Source organism: Hippocampus guttulatus, chromosome 1 (genome assembly GCF_054856545.1).
Source record: "Hippocampus guttulatus isolate MCC_2025c chromosome 1, RoL_Hgut_1.0, whole genome shotgun sequence".
Lineage (NCBI taxonomy): Eukaryota > Metazoa > Chordata > Actinopteri > Syngnathiformes > Syngnathidae > Hippocampus > Hippocampus guttulatus.
The window spans coordinates 24,576,035-24,595,365 of NC_141261.1; the positions used below are offsets into that span (position 1 = coordinate 24,576,035).

Sequence of the window (19,331 nt, forward strand, 5' to 3'; positions counted from 1 at the left end):
GGTCGTTGAGGACAGAGGCACACACCCCATCGCCGGGTCCAAGGCGATACCCTTTGGGTTGTACAGCTCTTGGTCCAGCAGCGTCACGCATGTCTGGCCATTCTTGTTGCAGACAAACACCCAGTCGTCCACATCATCCACAAAGTAGAAGTTTCCGGTCAGCCAGTCGATAGCCATCTGTTCCACGTCTGAAGGGTGTATGCGATGACAGAGAAGAGAAAGAAAGACACACAGAATCACGAAGAACTCAAATTAAAGTCATAAACATCCCAGGCAGCACAACTTGTCATTTTGCGAGTTTTGGCTCCGCAAGTGTAATCGCTTTCTATGACTGATTTGAGTCCATCAATGGAAGAAATTTTTGTTCATGTAAAACAAGCAAGTTGCATTCACAAAGAGAGAAAAACAAGAGGATTCTCTCAGTTTTAGCACAAATCAATGTTGCTGAAGGCAATACATTCCCTCTGCTATTTAAACTAAAAAAAAAAAACACTTTCAATGAATCAAAGATTATGACTAAGGTCTTGCAAAGCATTTCCTATTTTTACCCATAATCCTGAGCAAGTTGGCGTGTAGGAATGTGCTCGGAATTTGGATTATTGCCATGTCATTCTTGCAGCACAAACAAAAAGTTGTTTCTCTCAGAGGATAGATTACAAAAATTCTCTCATGAGCACTACACTAGAACGCGGTGTCTCCAGGTTATCCAGCTCATGACATATTAGGAGGAGAATTTCCTTCAAACATCCAAATGTAAAAACGATGTAATGTGCGCAGCGCTGCACCTGCAGTGTTTTATTTGGACAATTTCCAATGCAAAACTGACCCAGGACCTGTTGTGTTCCCATGTTTTGAGTTAGATGACATATCAGCTAGCCCACTCAAAAATTGTGATGAATGATTGAAAAGCAGCTCACACAAGTTCCTCATTCTTTTGTTTGACAGAGCATCCGACACGCCGGACAGGGATGACTAAGAAAATCAAGTGACCTAAAGTAAGGGCAAGCTCTTTCAAAACGGAACTTTAGCGGCCATGCTGCTCAAAAAGCTGACCAAATCTCGCAAGAAAGAGGAACCTTGCTTGCAAACCTTTGCCTCAGCTAAAATTGTGCTAAAAGCCTGACTTTCGGCGAGAATTGTCCCAACAGGAAATCTCGGCGAGAAACATTATGTTTGCGTTTTTATAGCCGCTGCCACCTCTTGCTTTCAGAGCACTAAACATCACACAGACTTACCACCAAGGAACAACTTTGACATCCCTCCTTTGATTAGCATCAGCGGGACTGCTGGAGTCAGCGTGTCAAAGGTGAATTATACAGCAGCACATGCATGCTCGCAGCAGAGCAAGCGTACAGCATCTGGGCCGAATCGACATATTTCACCCCGGGCCCACACCACCAGTCATGCACAGATTCAAGTGGCCAGTCCCAATGGGGACCTTCAGCATGTTTAGGTGACTACACGGGCGACAAGAGGCGAGTAGAAATCCTTGATCTAACAAGCCACACTGAATTTATGAAGACGACATTGGAAATGTTGGCACATCTACAAGCCAGAAGTAATTCATGACTGTATACAGAGGCAGAGCCTTTCAGTCAAAAAGGAGTGAAAACACGCTAGCCAATAAAACAAATCCAAATAGCAATGGGAACAAGAACAAATCATGACAAGATGTTTTCGAAACACTAAAACAACAAGTTTTGACAGAAGAGGTGTGTCATTAAGCAGGATCATGATACTTCCAACGGTATCAGTTCTCAGCCAATATCCCACTAAGAACGCCCCCGCGGCAGGCACGGATTAGACTCTTACGCAGAGGCTGTTGCATAACCCTCTAACCACTGGGTTGAGAAACAACCGACAATTCCGGAAAGCCATTTCAAAATGTAATCTTTTGACCTCTTGATTGATTCATCTTTTGCAAAGCGGGTAGTTTGGTGGGAAACTCTGCCCTGTCTCCACATGCAGCCATGCTGCACTTCCTGTCCTGAACGCCTGCTCGTGTCCGAAACCAGGGTGGTCTTGAGTGTTGACCCTTTAAAATCATCACGCGGCATTGGCAGAGGCCCGAGAGCGCCGCTCCAATCGATTGAGCGGATTTCCGACTGTTTCCATGTCCAAACAGTCATTTGGCAGAACAGAACTCAAGCATGCCAACAGTGAAAGAATGAAGCTTTGCACCGTAGCCTTAAAACAAAGGAGAGCTAATGACTAAATGATAAATAGCAGGACCCAGGGTGAAGTGATGGGGCCTGCTGTGGAGCTGTGCTGACAGGGTGGGGAGGATGGGATGGGCAGCCTTTGCACCTCTTATCTTCCCAGACAATGCAGACAGAGCATGCCACATCTGGAACCGTCAGTCGAGTCATCCGTCAGGCTCTGCGAGGCTCCGAGCGATAAATCACCAAGTGTGTGAACTCTGCTCCAAACTGCCAAGCTCCAGAGGCTCGACTTAACCACATCCCTCTGAAGCCATCCGCCGGCTTCGCCGACCATACGTTTTCGAGTGCAACCGTGGCATGACATGTCTGGACCGATCGCAAAGTGACATGGAATTGGCTCAATTCCACATGGCAGTACATTTGCACTTTTGTTCATATTGAAGGCTAAGATTCAATCCACATACAGTTCTGAGCAATTCTGATATGATATCCATACCGCCAATGCGTGTTGTACAGTGCTTATCCTGAAGCGGGCCACGGGGCAGCCACAGTCTCACTCCCGCAATTAGAGGTTTCATTTCAGGTTGGATTCATGTGATTCAATGTGTTAAGCCAGATGCAAAGGTCTTGTGTGCATACAGTACATGGGAATGATGTTGGCTCATTTTCCACAATCAATTTGGGTGTGTTCTTTGAAATGTCAAAAATATATCAAATGGACCGATTGTTTTCAATGATGACGCAAGATGTATCTACAGGGAAGAAAAGTCACTCGATTATCATTTTTGACTGTCTGGTGAAGAATTCACAGGCTGCTTTTATAGCTGCTCCACTCGACGCTATGGATCAGGCCTTCGATCTTGTACTCGGGACGTGTTCATGAAGCACATGCAGTGCGGGTCCAATGGAGCAGCATAGTGAGATCAGATTAGCGCATCGAGTTTTCTTCCAGCGCTGGGGGATTGATCTGATTTTGCGTATTTGTGGTCACATCACACAAGATGTCTGCTACTGTCACAAGTCGCCTTTTTAGACTTGCACACGACGCTAACGCCAAATGACGCAAAGGTATTTGGGTCAGTAGCTGCATGAGGGTATGGCCTGACTGGACAGGACCGAAGTCACAGCTTGAGGAATGCAAAGCTTGTTCAGGCCCCCCATTTGCCAATAGCAGAATGTCTGATTTCATCAATTGCAGCAATTGCTTGTGGCCCTCTGTGGGACTCCCTTGAGTTTAGATCGGATGATGTGCCCCCTCAAAACATTTCTCTTAAAAACAACGCATGAGAGCGCAAAGGTGGAGATGTGTCAAAGCACCTCGAATCACGACTCGGAGTTGAGGTCATTTGAAAAATGGATGCTTGACGACGTGCTGTCAGCAATATCAAAGAACCAGAGGTCAGCTACAAAGCGATGAACAAAGCGACTGGCTCGATGATTTAGAGATGTGCCAGTGCATCCTTGCTCTTCAAAGACTAACTGTCAGAAAAAGAAAGACGTACTCAGCACATTTTTCTGCATCTGAGATTTGTGTTTTTTGAGGGGAAAAAAAGAAAAATTGATCATCTCCTAAACACACGCAGGGCTGAAAAATGGAAACCGATTAGCTGCTTGGAAGCTCGCTGGCATTTTTTATTTTTGGTTTTTTTACCTTTGATTGATTCTCTTGGCTTTCCTGACAAAACTTAGCGTTTCATATTCCAATCAGTATTGATCACTCGGGGTCTAGCCAACTTTGAGATTTAGGAAGTCCAAACCGCGGTATTTTTAGTCGTTCCCCCCCCCCCCCCCCCAAAAAAAACAACCAAACAAACGAAAAATTCCAAAGGTTTATGTCTGTAAACAAGTACTAAATATGTTTTACATGCCCTTTAAATTATTTTTGCACGAGGATAATCTAATCTTTTTCAGGGTTCGTTAGGTGTGCCATGAGAAATTACCCAATATCCTTTAATTAGTCCAAAAATGACTATTTATTGATTACAACTAATGCATTTCTCTTCAATCGTCTATGAATAATTAACTGTTCTGCTGACATTCATACAAAAGAAAAAGTTAGACGGGACTAAATTGAAGCAAGATCATCTCTATTTCCAGCAGAAATATGTTTGAGGATATTTTTGTCAATCACTGACTTTGAGTAATTAAAAACCGCTTGGCAGGACACAAGACAAAAGCCTCTCTCCAAGAATCAAATAATCTGGAGCAGTAAGACAAGTGTTTCCCTTGTTGGCTCAACTGCATGACTCACGGTGCAGGGTGATGGAAATGTTTATGGTGCGGACGTTGGTGACGGTTTTGAGGTCGGAGATGCTGGCGCATTTCAGCTGCGTGGCTGCCGGTGTTTCCTCCACATCGATCCAGCAGACGGTCTCCTCGGCATAAACAAAGTCCATCGCCATGGCCTGCTTGGTGGCAATAGAGGGCAACCGTGGAGATGCGGAGCCGCTCAGCGAAGTGCAGCGGATGTCATGCAGATTCGCAATCAAGAGCACGGGAAGACGATCGACCGGCTCTGGGGATGGCGAGGAGAAAGCGGCGGCCGTCAGAAAACGAATCGAGGGCTGAAAATAAACGGCAAGTCTCACCATTTTTGGCTTTGCAGGAGCGGTTGTCCGGCTGCAGCAGGTAGCCCTCCACACAGCTGCACAGGTAGGAGCCCGCCGTGTTTTTACATGTCTGACTGCATGTTCCATACACATTGCACTCATTGAAATCTACCAGGAGAGGGACGTGATGGTCATTACACGAACACAAACGGACCGTGCTGAATGGTACACACGGTTGGTCCGCCGTTGACATTTGACAGCAATAGAAATACCCGAAATGTCATTCTTGATACAGTATTTGCTCCAGCGCCCCAAAATACACAAACATGAAAATATGTTATTTGAAATGCTATTCTGTTGGATAGATACTACAAAATTAGGGTTCCAAGTCACATTGGTCCAGTTCAGGAAAAATGCATATTGGATTTGTAAACGTGTGCTAAATGAAGGAAAATGGTGGTAACGATGGCAATATGGAAATGAAGTCACTGTAAATGCCATGCCTATACTGTTTGTGCATGGCTTTGATTGGACAGTGGTAAGTTTTCAAGAGAGCGTGAAACAGTCCACCAACGCAATTGCATAGCTGACTGCAGAGACATGCAAAGAATGAACATGCATATTAAATACAGTAAGGAACCGATGTTGCAAAAAAAAAAAAAAAAGTATTCTAAAACGGAAAATCCATTTTGCCTTTTGATTAAGGATGAATCATTCTTTTTGCAACTACAGACAGACTACGAAACCATTTTCAAAAGATCTGCAATCCATAATTTCATATTCTTGGCCATTTCACTTTCAACCCGGAAGGTGTGCATGGATGGTCAACAGCATTCAATGGGTCAATTGATAAAGGAAGGACAGGAGCAAACCAAAAACGGCCACGAACCTTTACATGACTTTCCATCTGCAGCCACCTCATAGCCATTGGCGCAGTAGCACTTGGGCCCATCGTGAGTCACAGCGCAGTGAAACTGGCACCCATGGGAGGCGCAGGCCGGTGCACTCTCTAAAAGATGAACAGAGACACGATGTCAAAAACTGAGATTTAAGGCCACAATATCCTCATTGACAAAAGAAGGCAAATTGAAGGGTTTTAGGTCATTGTGTTTTAAATGCTTTAATCCACAGCGTGAGCCGGTTTGGGACACTCTATCCAGGGCTCGTGCACGAGCACATCTTGTATGGGTCGGGATTTGAATGTGCACATGAACTCAAAACCAAAAAATATCTTGGGAATGACCTGCACACTCTCCAGACCCGAATGCAATTGAAAACCTGTGGGATGAGCTGAGTCGGCGTGTAGAGGCTCGAAACTCTGCACCCCAGAACCTCAATGACCTGACGGCTGCCCTTCAAGAAGAGTGGGATGCCGTCCCTCAGCAGAGAATAAATCGACTTGAAAACAGCATGACACGACGTCGTCAAGCTGTAATTGGCGCTCAAGGGCACGTGACGAGTTATTGAGATGTTGAAATTTGTTGTTGTGGTGTACCAACCCGTTGTTGTTCACGTTTGTTTCAATGAATTGTTTGAGATGAGGAACTCACCAGTGCATCCTTCTACTTAAATGTCCTACTTTCATGATATGATATCACTGTGGCGTGAACTTTTTACATGATCCATAAATTTCACCTGGAAGCGAAATATCCCTAACTTTCTGTGAGTAGTGTATAAAGTTCTACGTTCGGGCAGGCACAAGCATAGGATTGTCCAGGACGCACTCAAGGTTCGTTCATTCTGAGCTTTGTGGCACAACACACACAACCGGATGTGAGGAAACTGTCTGTCTCAATGTCATTTATCTTTATTTTTTCTTGGAATGAAACACAACAACAAGTCAATGAATGAATGAATGAATGCATGACGAAGCATTCATTTCCACAATAATACAATCGTGGAAAGTTTGTCGCTCCGTGTGAATCCAGCCCGTCGCCGTAGTGCTGCAGTTGAGAAGGATTAGGTCGATTGAAGGCTCTTTCGTTATGGAAAGCCAGTAGCACAGCGGGCGACAATGGCCCTTTTGTTGTGACCCCACTGAAAGGAAGAGTCCCCCAGCAAAATGTGACGAATCCATTCACCAAGTCGCACAGTATGAAAGTCCCGCTGGCAATTAGAAGGCTAAAAGATCCCCCAAAAAGGTTGCCAAGATCCATTTTTCACCTCCGTTCAACACCTGTTTACGGTACGAATAGTCACTCGAGGTGATTCCAATACAGTCATACCTCGGTTTTCATTCCAGAAGGCTGTTCGAAAATCGATTTGTTCGAAAACCGAAACCCCGCTCTTTTTTTTTTTTTATCATTTTTTTGAACACATCTGCTCACAATGGAACGCCACACGAGGAAGCGTCACTTCCTTATCTACCCAAGGAAGCGTCACTTCCTCGTGTAAGGAAGGCGAGAGGAGTCAAGTGGTGCATTGAACTGCGCTCAGTTTGGTCGAGAACCAATTTTCGGTCGTAATCCGAGGCATAAAAAACTCGAAGGTTTTGGTCGAGGTTTGACTGTATTTAAAACTGCATAGTAAAAATAGATACGAAGGCTTCTTTGATTGTACAGAAAACAAAGAGGGAGGCTTCACGATGAGATGTGCGAGGACCTCAAGGCAAACAGCAGCAGCTGACGTTTGACCAGAGGTTAAGGAACAAAGCTAACAAAACTACACAGAACAGAGGAGGCCTTCAATCCTCAAGAAGCGTGCCAATGCCATTGATCCTTATGATTGACACTTCCAAATGTGGGTTAAACTTTTTTTTTTTCGCCAGTGGGATTGAATAAGAAAACAAAACAAAGTGACAAATGAAAACAAAAACGTGCTGTAAACGTACGGCAAAAATATTCCATATGGCGTCAATACGGCACAGACCATCAAAAAGGATTTTGGTTTTATTTTTTCAGACGGCGGACAACGGAGTAATTTTTTGTCTTGCTGTGTTCTTGCTGGCAGAAATTGACACTCGTGCACTTTGGTCGTAAGTGCATGCAATTTGCTTTCGGGCGTTCTGTCAACACTGGTTTACTTGAAGATATGTGGAAATACACCAACTAACGGGCGAGGCATTCCGTTACACTTGTGCACTTCTCCCCGCTGTGTAAATCCAGCCTTCAAAACGGAAAAGTTGTTTTTGGAGGAGCTATATTGGAAAGAGAAATTGCCTTCAGGCATTCTGGAGATATGACCGAGAGAATAGCACTAAGAGTGAGGTCACAGTGGCCTTGACTTTTCGGCAAACAAATCACTTTTGCCAAGTTTGTGTAAACTTCTTTCCAGTGTTCCCTGGGTTATCTCCTCTACATGAGGGGGATAACATGAGAAGAGGTTGCGGCCAGAGTGAAAGCATAACGATCAGAGATGTCGGACAAGTACAGGACATGTTTGTGAGGTGTCCTTCTCACTTGAGGGCTGCAATCAGATGATGTCGACATGCAGATTAGGATGTCTTCTAATGGGGATTCAGAAGTCCATCGCCACACGCTCACTCACGAGGGCTTCACTTGGTTTTCTTTTATGTATGAGGGGGGCGTTTATTGACGTGCTCAATCTAAGAGGCCTTGAGGAAACGTCTTTGTGAATGAATTTTCCACGATGTAAATAAAACTGGCATGGCTTTGCTTCAAGGAAAACCGGGCGAGACTGATTAGGACTAAAGTCCCTGCAAAGTGAAAATGAATAGGTCTTGTAAATTTCATATCACAAACATGCTTAAATCATTGGCAAAAAAATCAAAACAACAACAAATCAAGTTTTTCAAGTTTCCAGTCTTATCCAGCAGTTGGAAGTGAACTCATGGTGTAAAACGGCTACTGCAGCGTGTGACATTGGCAGGATGCTTATTCCCAGGACATTCCTACCTTTGTACCTTCACTGTCTGGAAACAAGTTTGCACAGGTCCTCCCATGGACTCGACCTGCTGCAGCTTTCCTATCGTGTGACATGTAACTCAACAAACAATTTCAAGTATGCCCACAAATCATGACGTTTTCCCTGTGATTCCATATACGACAAAAAAAAATGTCTGAAAAAGTATAAAGTCTCCATAGGGCAAGTATGGATTTTCATTCTATGTCTGGGATACAGAAACCTAGGCAACAAGTAGAAAACAATGTGGACTACTGTATAATAATAATAACAATCAAAGACAATAATAATCATCATCAACATCCGTAAAATGTGTGCTGCCTCTCTGTTTAAAGTCTAAAAACGGATGTCTGGGGAAGCATGTTGCCACTATTTGCCATTACGATTACGACATTGTTTGCTCATTATCCAAGCTACTGTTCTGTCTGTGTTTGTCATCCATGCCTCTGACCGCCTTTGACTCACCAGCTGCAAAGTCCAGCAAATGCACGCTTCACGGAATAAGCCTCCCATGTCTATGACACGTACACACCATTTAGACAAAAGAGGAGGTGGGCAACAGAAGGATGCTAACTAAGCTAAAAGCTATGATGGACAGTCCCTCCCACCCCCTCCAGCCCGCCCTGACAGCACTAGGTAGCTCCTTCAGCCAGAGACTGTTACACCCGCGCTGCAAGAAGGAGAGATACCGACGCTCGTTCCTACCAACTGCTGTCAGGCTGCTGAATAGAAAATAGCAACAATAATATTAATAATAATTAAATGATGTGGAAAACAACTGTAAATAGCACCGCGATTTATCCATTTTGTATTTATATTGCACTTAATTGAACGGTGTTGTTTGTTTTTTTTCTTCTTCTTTCTGCCTACATTCTTGCTGCTGGAGGCTGTAAATTTCCCCAGTGTGGGACAAATAAAGGATATCTTATCTTATCTTATCATAATAACAATATGTATTTTCTGGTACAAAAAATGGACAACGGTATTGAAATAAGTCTTCAATGTCCAAACATTCTAGACTATTGTAGGTTCAGGTTTTGTGGGAACCTGACCTCAAGCCTATGAAACACTATTTGGCAAAAGAAGAAGAGGAAGAAGATGATATGGTTCGCGTTAGTCCATATTTGATTTGATTTGATTTGAATTTTTATTACTCCCATAGGAGAAATTTGTCTCGGAGGACAGTCCCTCTGTGCTGCTACATACATTGAGCAAAAAAACATACACAACACAACATAATTAGGACAATTACATACAAGACAAGACAGTATACAGTATACTGTACACACACTGGACACTACATGCATTTTTAGATTTATATAGTTTTGTCTAAATGGTGTGTACGTGTCATAGACATGGGAGGCTTATTCCGTGAAGCGTGCATTTGCTGGACTTTGCAGCTGGTGAGTCAAAGGCGGTCAGAGGCATGGATGACAAACACAGACAGAACAGTAGCTTGGATAATGAGCAAACAATGTCGTAATCCTAACGGCAAATAGTGGCAACATGCTTCCCCAGACATCCGTTTTTAGACTTTAAACAGAAACGCCTCAGAGAGGCAGCACACATTTTACGGAGATCCACTCCTGAACGCATCGAATTCACACCCCGCTCTCCATTCCCTGCCCTAACACACACACACACACACACACACACACACACACACACACACACATGCAGTGATGGCCAAAGCCTGGCCGCCGAAGACGTAACAGGTCTTGTCATGCAAGACAAGCCTAACTGCAGCCCATTAAACCATTCAGGTCAAGACCCGCTCATGAATAAAGATGAAAATGTGGCCACGTCAAGTCGCCGATGACCGTCTCTCATTCCACACTTACTGAGACGTGAAGGACAAAGACAACCCACTGCATGCATAAACAATTGCACGAGAATAGAAAGGGCTCCCTCTGAGGGAGCACAGAGGGGAAAGCTCTCAGGACTGCTGCCATGACCCCATTTTCTCCTTTGCCATAAATCAGTCACTTCTGAGGAAAAAGGCCCACTACAGAGGCCCCCATCACCCTCAAAATGACAGTGAAGGCACAAAAGAGGCTTGCAAATCATTGCATAGAGGCCACTATGAGCCTTGTGACCCAAACAAAAAAAAACCTACCAAAAACCATGAGTATGCATTTTTTTTTCATTTTACATCTAAACAGCAACCAAAAAGGTCACATATAAGTATGAATCTGAAAATAAAGACCTCCTCTCAATTTATTTACAAATGTACTGACTTTATGAGAAATGTGGAAGCCATTACTTATTCTGTAAATGTCAACAGGTGCATACACGGGTTTATTATACTTTCTGTCATCTGAAGGGAGAACAGTTGCTTGTTCGGCCTGTTGCCATATGGAGGTGGCAAACGGTATGTCGATCACCACCGATATAGGCATTTGTAAATGAATCCGAAATCATTTTCATACGTATTAAGTGGATCATTTTTCCCAGGATCCTTATGGATCTCTCACTGGACACTTGTGTGCCACAGCACCCTGCCTCTATAAGAAGACGACATTTTTTGGGGGGGAGACAGCATTGAGGACAACAAATGCAATTTGGTGGATATGAAATCAAATTCAATGGGAATGCAACCGAGATATTTACTAATGAAGCTAATCTTTGCATCAATGGCGAGGTTAACCAGCCTAATACATGTTCTTAGAATAATGAATGAGTCCAGCAAAAACGCAAGCATATCTCCAGCTCTGCTAATACAGCTTCAGTAGCTGAGGACACGCTTTGAAATGTGTTTTCAAAAAGATAAGAGACACCATTTTGTAAAATGATAAAATACACTTTTCGGTTCTTCTCCAACGACGTCAGTTGGAGCCACTTTGACCAAATCTGACCCCGAAACAGTGTCCTGAGTGTCTGTCTTCATTGTGAATGATTTCCAAACATTATGACAATGCAACGGTATCCCAATGGAAACCCAAAACACGTTTTGGGACTGAGATAAAGTTGCCTTTCTGACCAGTCGTGTCAACAACTTGGGCAGAATTACGTGGACATAGTGAGTGACAAAGTGTGCTTTCAGTCATCAGCGCGAGCATATGCTGGCACAAGCAGCCAGTTTGTACAAGCAAACACTGGGATGGTTGTTGAGGACCAGAACTTTCCCTGAAATGGGTTCTGGACACACTGCTGGTGTGTGTGTGTGTGTGTGGGGGGGGGGGGGTGCTTGGGTGTATTTGCAAGAATGTGAGCGTGTGAGTGCATGTTTGGGTGCACATGGGGGTGCATGCATGCATTACTAGGTTGTGTTGACCACTGCTTTACTGAGGACTTGTGTACTCACAGCAGGAGGCATGCCAGCTATGATTGGCTGACAGAATCTCTGAGTGATCTCCAGTACTGTGCAAGACATTGAGGATTTTCAATTTTCCAATCATCAAGCTAACTTGAATCAGACATCACCCAGAACAAAAAAACGGTTCTTCCTCTGTATTACAGAAAAGAATGGAGGAAAAAAAAGTTATTGATACCCATCCCCTTAAATGTAGTACGTGATTATCGTCAATTCAATTGAAAGAGCAAGAGTAAATGAAATTAAATTCCTGGGCGATATTATATGTGAAATAAATACCGGTATGTTGGAAATCACAGATCGGGAAAAAAATCAAACAGATATCCTGTTTAAAACCAAGGATCTCCTAAATTCGGCATCTTCAGATGCCGTACATTATATTGCTCATTATTGCTGCCATATCTGAGATACTGTGTGCAACTATGGGGTAATACTTACACAAAAAAACAGTCAATCTTTAAGCTACAAAAAAGAGCAATACAAATTATTAAACGTGCAAATGAAATAGAACCAACAAATCCATTGTTTATCAAATTCTTCACCTCCTTTCGGCTTGTCCCTTTTCAGGGGTTGCCACAGCGAGTCATTAATTTCCATCTTTCCCTGTTCTCTGCATCCTCTACTCTGACTCCAACTACCTGCATGTCTTCCCTCACGGCATCCATGAATCTTATTAAACACTGTCAAATTGTATGACTTAGTTGAATTCAAAACAGTTCCCAATAAGGACACTATGACCATGGTAGTTTTCTGTTCTGAGCATTGTTTTTTTATTTAAAATAAAAAAATGTTTAAAAGTTTTCCCGAGCATATGTATATTACCTCTGCAGTGAGGGCCCTCGTCCCAGCCATCAGAGCAGTCAGGGACTCCGTCACATAGTTTGCTCATGGGGAGGCAAACGTCGATGTCCAAGCAGCCATGTTCATTGACGGGGCACTTGTTCACCCGGTTATGCAAGCCTGGAAAACAAATGCAATGTTACATATGAGCAACGAACAGGACTCGCTCCTCAGTCCTCAGTCAGATCAAATAAACGGTGTTTTAAAAGAGTGTTTGATTGGTTTTCACACATGATCGATCAATGAGTCACAAAGGCAGCAGCTTTAGCAGGGAAGCCCAGACTACTCTCCCCAACCAATTCTTCCAGCTCTGCCAGGGGAATCCCAAGGCGTTCCCAGACCAGCCGGCACACATAGTCGCTCCAACGTGTGCTTGGTCATCCTCTGGGCCTACTCCCAGCAGGATGTGCCCAGAATACCTCACCAGGGAGGCGTCCAGAAGGCATACTAACGAGATGCCCGAGCCGCCTCGTCTGGCTCCGCTCCATGTGGACAAGCACTCCCGGATGACCGAGCTCTCTCAGGGAGACTCCGGACACCCTGCGGAGGAAGCTCATTTCTTCCAATTTTAGCCGGGATCTTGTTTTTTCGGTCATGGTACACAGCTCGTGACGGTGGGTGAGGGTAGGAACATACTGTAGATTCATCTTTGGGCTCACTTCCTTCTTCCGCACAACAGACCCATACTGCTGCACCGTCCCGTCTCTCCTCCCAAGATTCTTGACCTCCTCACTATGGGGCAGACTCTCATCAACAATCTGGAGAGGCCACTTTACCATTTTTCCAGCTGAGGACCATGGTCTCAGATTTGGAGGGGCTGATTTTCATCCCCACCCCTTCACACTTGGCTGCCAAACGCTCCACTGAGAGTTGAAGATCGCGCCAACAGCACCACATCATCGACCATCATTCCAGACTCAATTATTCCAAATAGTATGTATCTTAGTGCGACATGGTGGTGTAAAAGTCGGCCAAATTCAAGTTCCAAAAGCATCAAGGAGTGGAATGGGGCCAAACACAAAACTCAAAAATGCACAAAATAGGTACTGGTTTCAGCCTATATTGATTTTTAGTTCTTTCTTGATTTCAAGCAGTGGCAGTTTGGAATATACAGTAGATTGCTGTCTCCTTGCCTCAGCGTCTCCCACACTTCTCTCCATTTCTCAGCCCACACTGCAGAGCAAACAGTTTGCTTTGGCCGTTTTACTTCTTCCTCCGCCTCCTCCTCCCTGATCTCTCTGTTTCCTACATCTGCTGACCCATTTTACCAAAACGCTGCAGCAGCGAAGGTGCACTTCACTCCTTCAGAGGAAACGGCACGAGTCAGTGTGGGTTAAGCAGCAGCTGCTGGTGCTGAAGTTTGAAGAGCACCTGTCTTTTAAATGCCACCTTCGGCGTCTCATACAGCCCAAGTATAGCAATGCCGAAGAGCTGCTGAAGCCAAAAAGCAGATCTTTTTTAAATGTTTTTACCCCTCTCAACAGAGCTGTTTCTCATTCACTTGCTCCCCAAAGAATAAACTATTCTACAACTTTTGATGGTGCAGTTGGCGCCTAATGTTGTTGGCAGAATGCCTTTATTTCCTGTGGCAATAATAGTACCGGTAATTGAAAATAAAAAAAAGTCCACCAACCAAACACCACCTTCCCCACCACGCAAATGGAGTTTCCGTGGTACAGGAAGCTGAGCAGAAAAAGTGACACATTCAAAAACAAGAGTTGTTTTTGTACATCCGTCTTAGACAGCAAAAGAGCAGCTCTCCCGTCTGGGGGAATGCTCATATATTAGCAGCCTCAGCCTCTAAGCCAGCCTGATTTCCATTCAATAAATGGCCAGCTCCGCATGAACCTCACTACAAGGAATACACTTGCACTTTGGAACTGAACCCCCTGCAAAGGCCCTTGGGTGGCTTCTGCTGAGTCTGGAAAGGCTTAATGAATCCATATGAGCTACCACTACACTTCGCAATCAAACAGGCAGCAAAATGACCTGATCCAAGAGGAGCACATCCAGCTTTGAACGGCGCTAAGTGACAAAGTGTTGGCATGACCTGATATTATGTGTCAAACGCGTGCCATTTGTTCAAAGCGTCAGATATATGACAATGGCACTTTGAAATTCTATTGGTTGGCTGTTTTTCAATGGTGACTGAGCCTAGTTGTTGTTACATACAGAAACAGTTACTGTATACTTTCTGCATGCAGAACAACAGTGTATACGAAACACCCTGCTCTGCAATTTATCTGTCTATGGCACTTCAAATCATAAACCAGCCCATGGTAGAGATCTCTCTATGTTAGACACCGATCATATTCGTGAAAAGTGTCAGTTTAAATCTGAGAGGAGTCCATTCGTAAAATCGTCTGTGGGAAAAAAAAAGCAGCCGATTACAAGAAGAGTGGTTAGGATGTTTGATTTGAAAATGATTTGAAACCCGGACCGGATTTTTGCTCCCACAACAGTGAACTAATGATGACAACAACGTGAGCAGCATGGAAACAAGTTCACCCGAATTGCATTCAAAGAGTTCCCAGAGCTTCCAAAGGTCCGTCGCCCATGCCTTCATAAAAGAAGGCGATTGTCATTTAAATGTGACCTCAAACACACTTGAAGCCACTTCAGTGTTTTCTCTACATGGGGTTCCACTTTGCAACAGGGCACACAATGGAATGCTCCTTCCAACAGACAGCCAGCATTGAAGACAACAACCACATTGTAATTAAACATGTTCCAACTGCTATATAGGCAAATTATGTGGCTTACGTCATTGCACCGTCCTCTAGAAACTCGAGGGAGCAGAGAGAACACAAGAAAGTATGTAATAAGAACAAGAAAGTAATGTAATAATCCACACAACATGTATTTTATCCTGGGGGATTGAATGCTAGCTGTAAAAACCTGGAAACCAACACTTTTATCGAAATGCTAGGGAAGTGCCCCAAACGGCGGTGACTTGAAGTGAGATTCGAAGTGGCTGTTAAAAATGGATGCCGAATTTGAATTTTGGGTTTTGAGTGAGAATGAACCATCGCACATAAGTGTCACAGGGAGGTTCGAATGGCAACGCACCATTTGTTTTCCAGATCCCACACTCAGAAGTGTTTGCGCATGTATAGGAATGTTAAGACGGCTAATGGGCCACCTGTTAAGCGATGAGTCAATAAAGCCCATCTAGGAAGTGTCTCAACGCCTTTGTCATTACTTCAGCGTTCGTCTCTCATTCCATGCTAGCATGAAGGAAGTTTGCAAACTTGGAGGCAGGACTGGAGAGAGACTTCACTTAGCTCTGCACTAGTTAGCTGGTCCAACAGAACACAGATGGGTTTAAAACTTTCCCAAAAGCGGAAAATAAAACGCCTCAACCGGGTTCTGCCGTCGGCCAGTGTACGGCGAGGGATCCTGGAGGTTCAACCAAGTTATTTCAAGTTTTTGAAAAGGAAAAAATTTCCGTAGGTTGAAGAGGATGCACGTCAGCCGCATATGTACACTCCCGTATATTTTCAAAAAAAAAAAAAGTGAATATCAGGTTTGGTAAAGCACTTACTTTGGGCAATTTATGGTGAAGATAAAGCACAATTTACAGTAAGTGCACTCCATGTACCATGATGATCAAATTGGACTTTTGGACACTTTAATAAACCATTTGATGGATTAGGGATTCGGTGGTTAAATGGTCAATGAATAAATGCAGATTTGTCCCAGGCTCGACATGAATACATGGAACCCCCGCCAAATCGTAGTTGACTGCTTGCGCCCCAGCTATATACTGTATGTACTCTCAATTTAAGCTTCTTGTCAAAGTAATAATAAAACAAAAAGAAATACATGTGCGTTTACAACAAGAACTTTGCCTTAAGAATGACTTCACTAGATGTAAGACGTACAGTAAATCACTCCCCAAAGTCAAGAAAAAAAGGAACACCTTTCTGAAGTGTGTTTGGACATAGCCATTCTGCTAATTATTTTTCCAGTCTAAAGGCGACCATCTCCAACTTGATGATTCCCATTGCTTTGGTGATCTATTCTTTCCAAGCTGGTGCCGTTGCAGCATTCGACTTATTCATGACTAACCTTTTTTTGTGACCACACATAAGGAGATCAAGATAGTTGTCCAGTTAGATACACTGACGTTTTCCAGCTCATCTAGCATACATGTCTGTGTTGCGAGAGGAATGGTTGTATTCACGAGACCAGGTCTGCTAAAACCACATGACATTGTTAACTGTTAACTCTTAGCAATTCAGCTATGGAATTCCAATGTCAGTGGATAGGCATACGTAAGGGGCTTTGAACATGCGTTTCCACTTATCTTGATCTAAGGACATTCGACTTAGGCTTAAGGTGATTGCAATGCACAGAAACACGGGGACGTTGTATTCAGCATGGTCATTCTTTGAACTAAACAGATGCACAGCATGTTTTGCGATTGACCGGTGAAATAAATTTGTCCTAAGCGAGGACCACAATGCATCTCTCCAGAGAAGGTCAAAAAGAGGAAGCTGGCAGCCCAGCCAAGATGGACTTCATCAGGGTCCGGGGGGAAGCTGATTGAGCAAGAGGAAAGACTGGGAAGGAGATACGAGGAGCCAGGAGCCGAGCTTCTGCGCCTGTTTTGACAGGCGCAGAAGAACACTGAAGAGGGCCACTTCAAAAAGAAGGAAAAAAGAAAAGGAGACAGTGCGAAGGAGACAGCGGCAAAGGGTGCCTGAGTGGCGTGAGAAAGTCCTGCGCGCTCCCTCCCTCCCTTTGTGTTGATAGGTCGGCGAAGATGAGGAGAGCTCCGGGCGGCAGACTGGGCCGGATTTACAAGGCTTTGCTCCTTCCTCTGTGGAGGCCGCATGTCACTGGCGACCCTGTCCCACATATGAACACACGCCCCTTGCAAGTGCACTTACACGACTGGGATTACAGGTTATAAAAAGGATTCCCCCACCCAATGAAGCTCCAAAAGGCTGCCCACTACAGAAAGAGCTTTAAACCCACATAAAACCCATCTCTATTCTCCCTCTCGGCCTACAAGCTAATCTGCTCATTTTCTCTTTTCTGTCGAATCATCTCCTCTCCACATGGCTCCTTCCCGGCCCAGGGCCTTCTGTGGTCATCTCCTCCTGCCTGGCTCGTCCCGGAAAGGCCCGCGAGAAGCACAGATAACTGCTTGTGGGCCACGGCCGCCTCAAGCAGCTGGACGGCAGCGATAAGTCCATCTTTCCATCAAACCTTCCCCCGACTTCAACCCTCGGCGACCACAATCGTCCACAAGGGCCAGTTTGCATGTTTACGGGCAGGTAAAGAATATGGCTTGATGAAAGGGGGACTTTGGTTGTGCGTGCGTGCGATTCTCATACAGTTTCTATATTGGGCATGTCCAGCCCACTTTACCAAGGTCTACATTCCAGGAGGAATCCCCTCAAAAGACTTGCCAGCATCAACAAGAACATTAATTATATTTTCCCGTCACTATTATGAGCTGTGGGGCCACTTTCGTGACAATTTTGGGAGTGGCTTTTTTATTTGATGGTGTTAATAACGACTCTACTGTCAGCTTTTTTTTCCCAGCAAATTTACATGACTGAAACAGCCCAAAGCTCAGGAGTCCTCAAAAGGTCATTTTGATGCTAAACCGGAAACTAAACATCTAACAGAGTGAAGAAGACAACTGTTGCATAAGGTTTTTGATGTTGAAAGGGATTCCTTCACGGCAAGCAGTTCTCCCTGATGGGGAAAGTGCTTACATGCTAAGGCTTACTCAAACATCTGTTCCCAGTCACTGGCTCCAACACAATGAATGCGGTCCATGCAAGAATCATAATTGCATGCAGACTTGGGATGAAGAGATGGAGACAGTGGGGTTTTTTTTCTTGTTGCTGTTTTTTTGTTTGTTTTAACTGAAAGGACACATAAACAAATGAAATTAGACTTCCGAAGCAGCTTTCTTACTTTTAACACCATGAAAAAAAATAGGAATAGACTTGACAAAAGGGCTAGGCCTTTGTGGAATACATAAAGAAATAAAAACGAGCACAAATTTAATCCAGTGCCATATTTACAGTCAATGTGCTTGTTTTGAGTGTTGATTAATAAACTCACACCTCACAAAAACACCCACATCATTTCAAAAGAAGCCTTAAATTATCCGTACGTGGATGACAAGAATGCCTTCTCCTTCACTTTCTCTCTGCAGGAGAAAACACAAAGTGAACACGAGCAGCCACGAATAATTCAAAAGTGTCAATCCAGTACGGAGCAGGTTCACAGTCAAGTAGAGTGCATTAAGCAGCGCCCTGGGCATACTTGGCAGCCACTTCCCGCACCCCTAGGCCGACTGCAAGTGAGACCAATTGAAGGCAAGCTGCGAGGGAGCATGAGAGTAGCCTCTGGAAGAGGACGACGCCTTCCCAGCTGTCGACGGCGGCCCGGAAGAGGGAAGCGCTTATCATTTCCCTCAGACTGATGTCAATGTGACGCTATACAGCTGACCACATGCAGCCCGAGCCCGGCTAATACAGTGCATTTCGTAATGTCCATCGGTGAGCTCTCGGTCAGCTTCCTTGACGCCTTGGTGATGTCATGTTAAAACCCCGCGACAGTGTTTTTCCTAACCCGAGA

General features: G+C 44.4%; 1 protein-coding gene across 4 annotated transcripts in view; it reads right to left on the reverse strand.

Moving 5' to 3' along the window:
* Positions 1–19,331, reverse strand: part of LOC147211097 (low-density lipoprotein receptor-related protein 1-like) — an 83,289-nt gene that overhangs the window by 50,486 nt on the left and 13,472 nt on the right. For all 4 annotated transcript variants that reach the window (XM_086121809.1, XM_086121791.1, XM_086121817.1 and 1 more), the window contains exons 3-7: positions 12,708–12,845; positions 5,601–5,720; positions 4,751–4,879; positions 4,414–4,677; positions 26–188 (exon numbers count right to left, since the gene is read on the reverse strand). In XM_086121809.1, the coding sequence (XP_085977935.1) occupies positions 26–188; positions 4,414–4,677; positions 4,751–4,879; positions 5,601–5,720; positions 12,708–12,845 (814 nt within the window). The remainder of the gene's footprint in view (positions 1–25; positions 189–4,413; positions 4,678–4,750; positions 4,880–5,600; positions 5,721–12,707; positions 12,846–19,331) is intronic.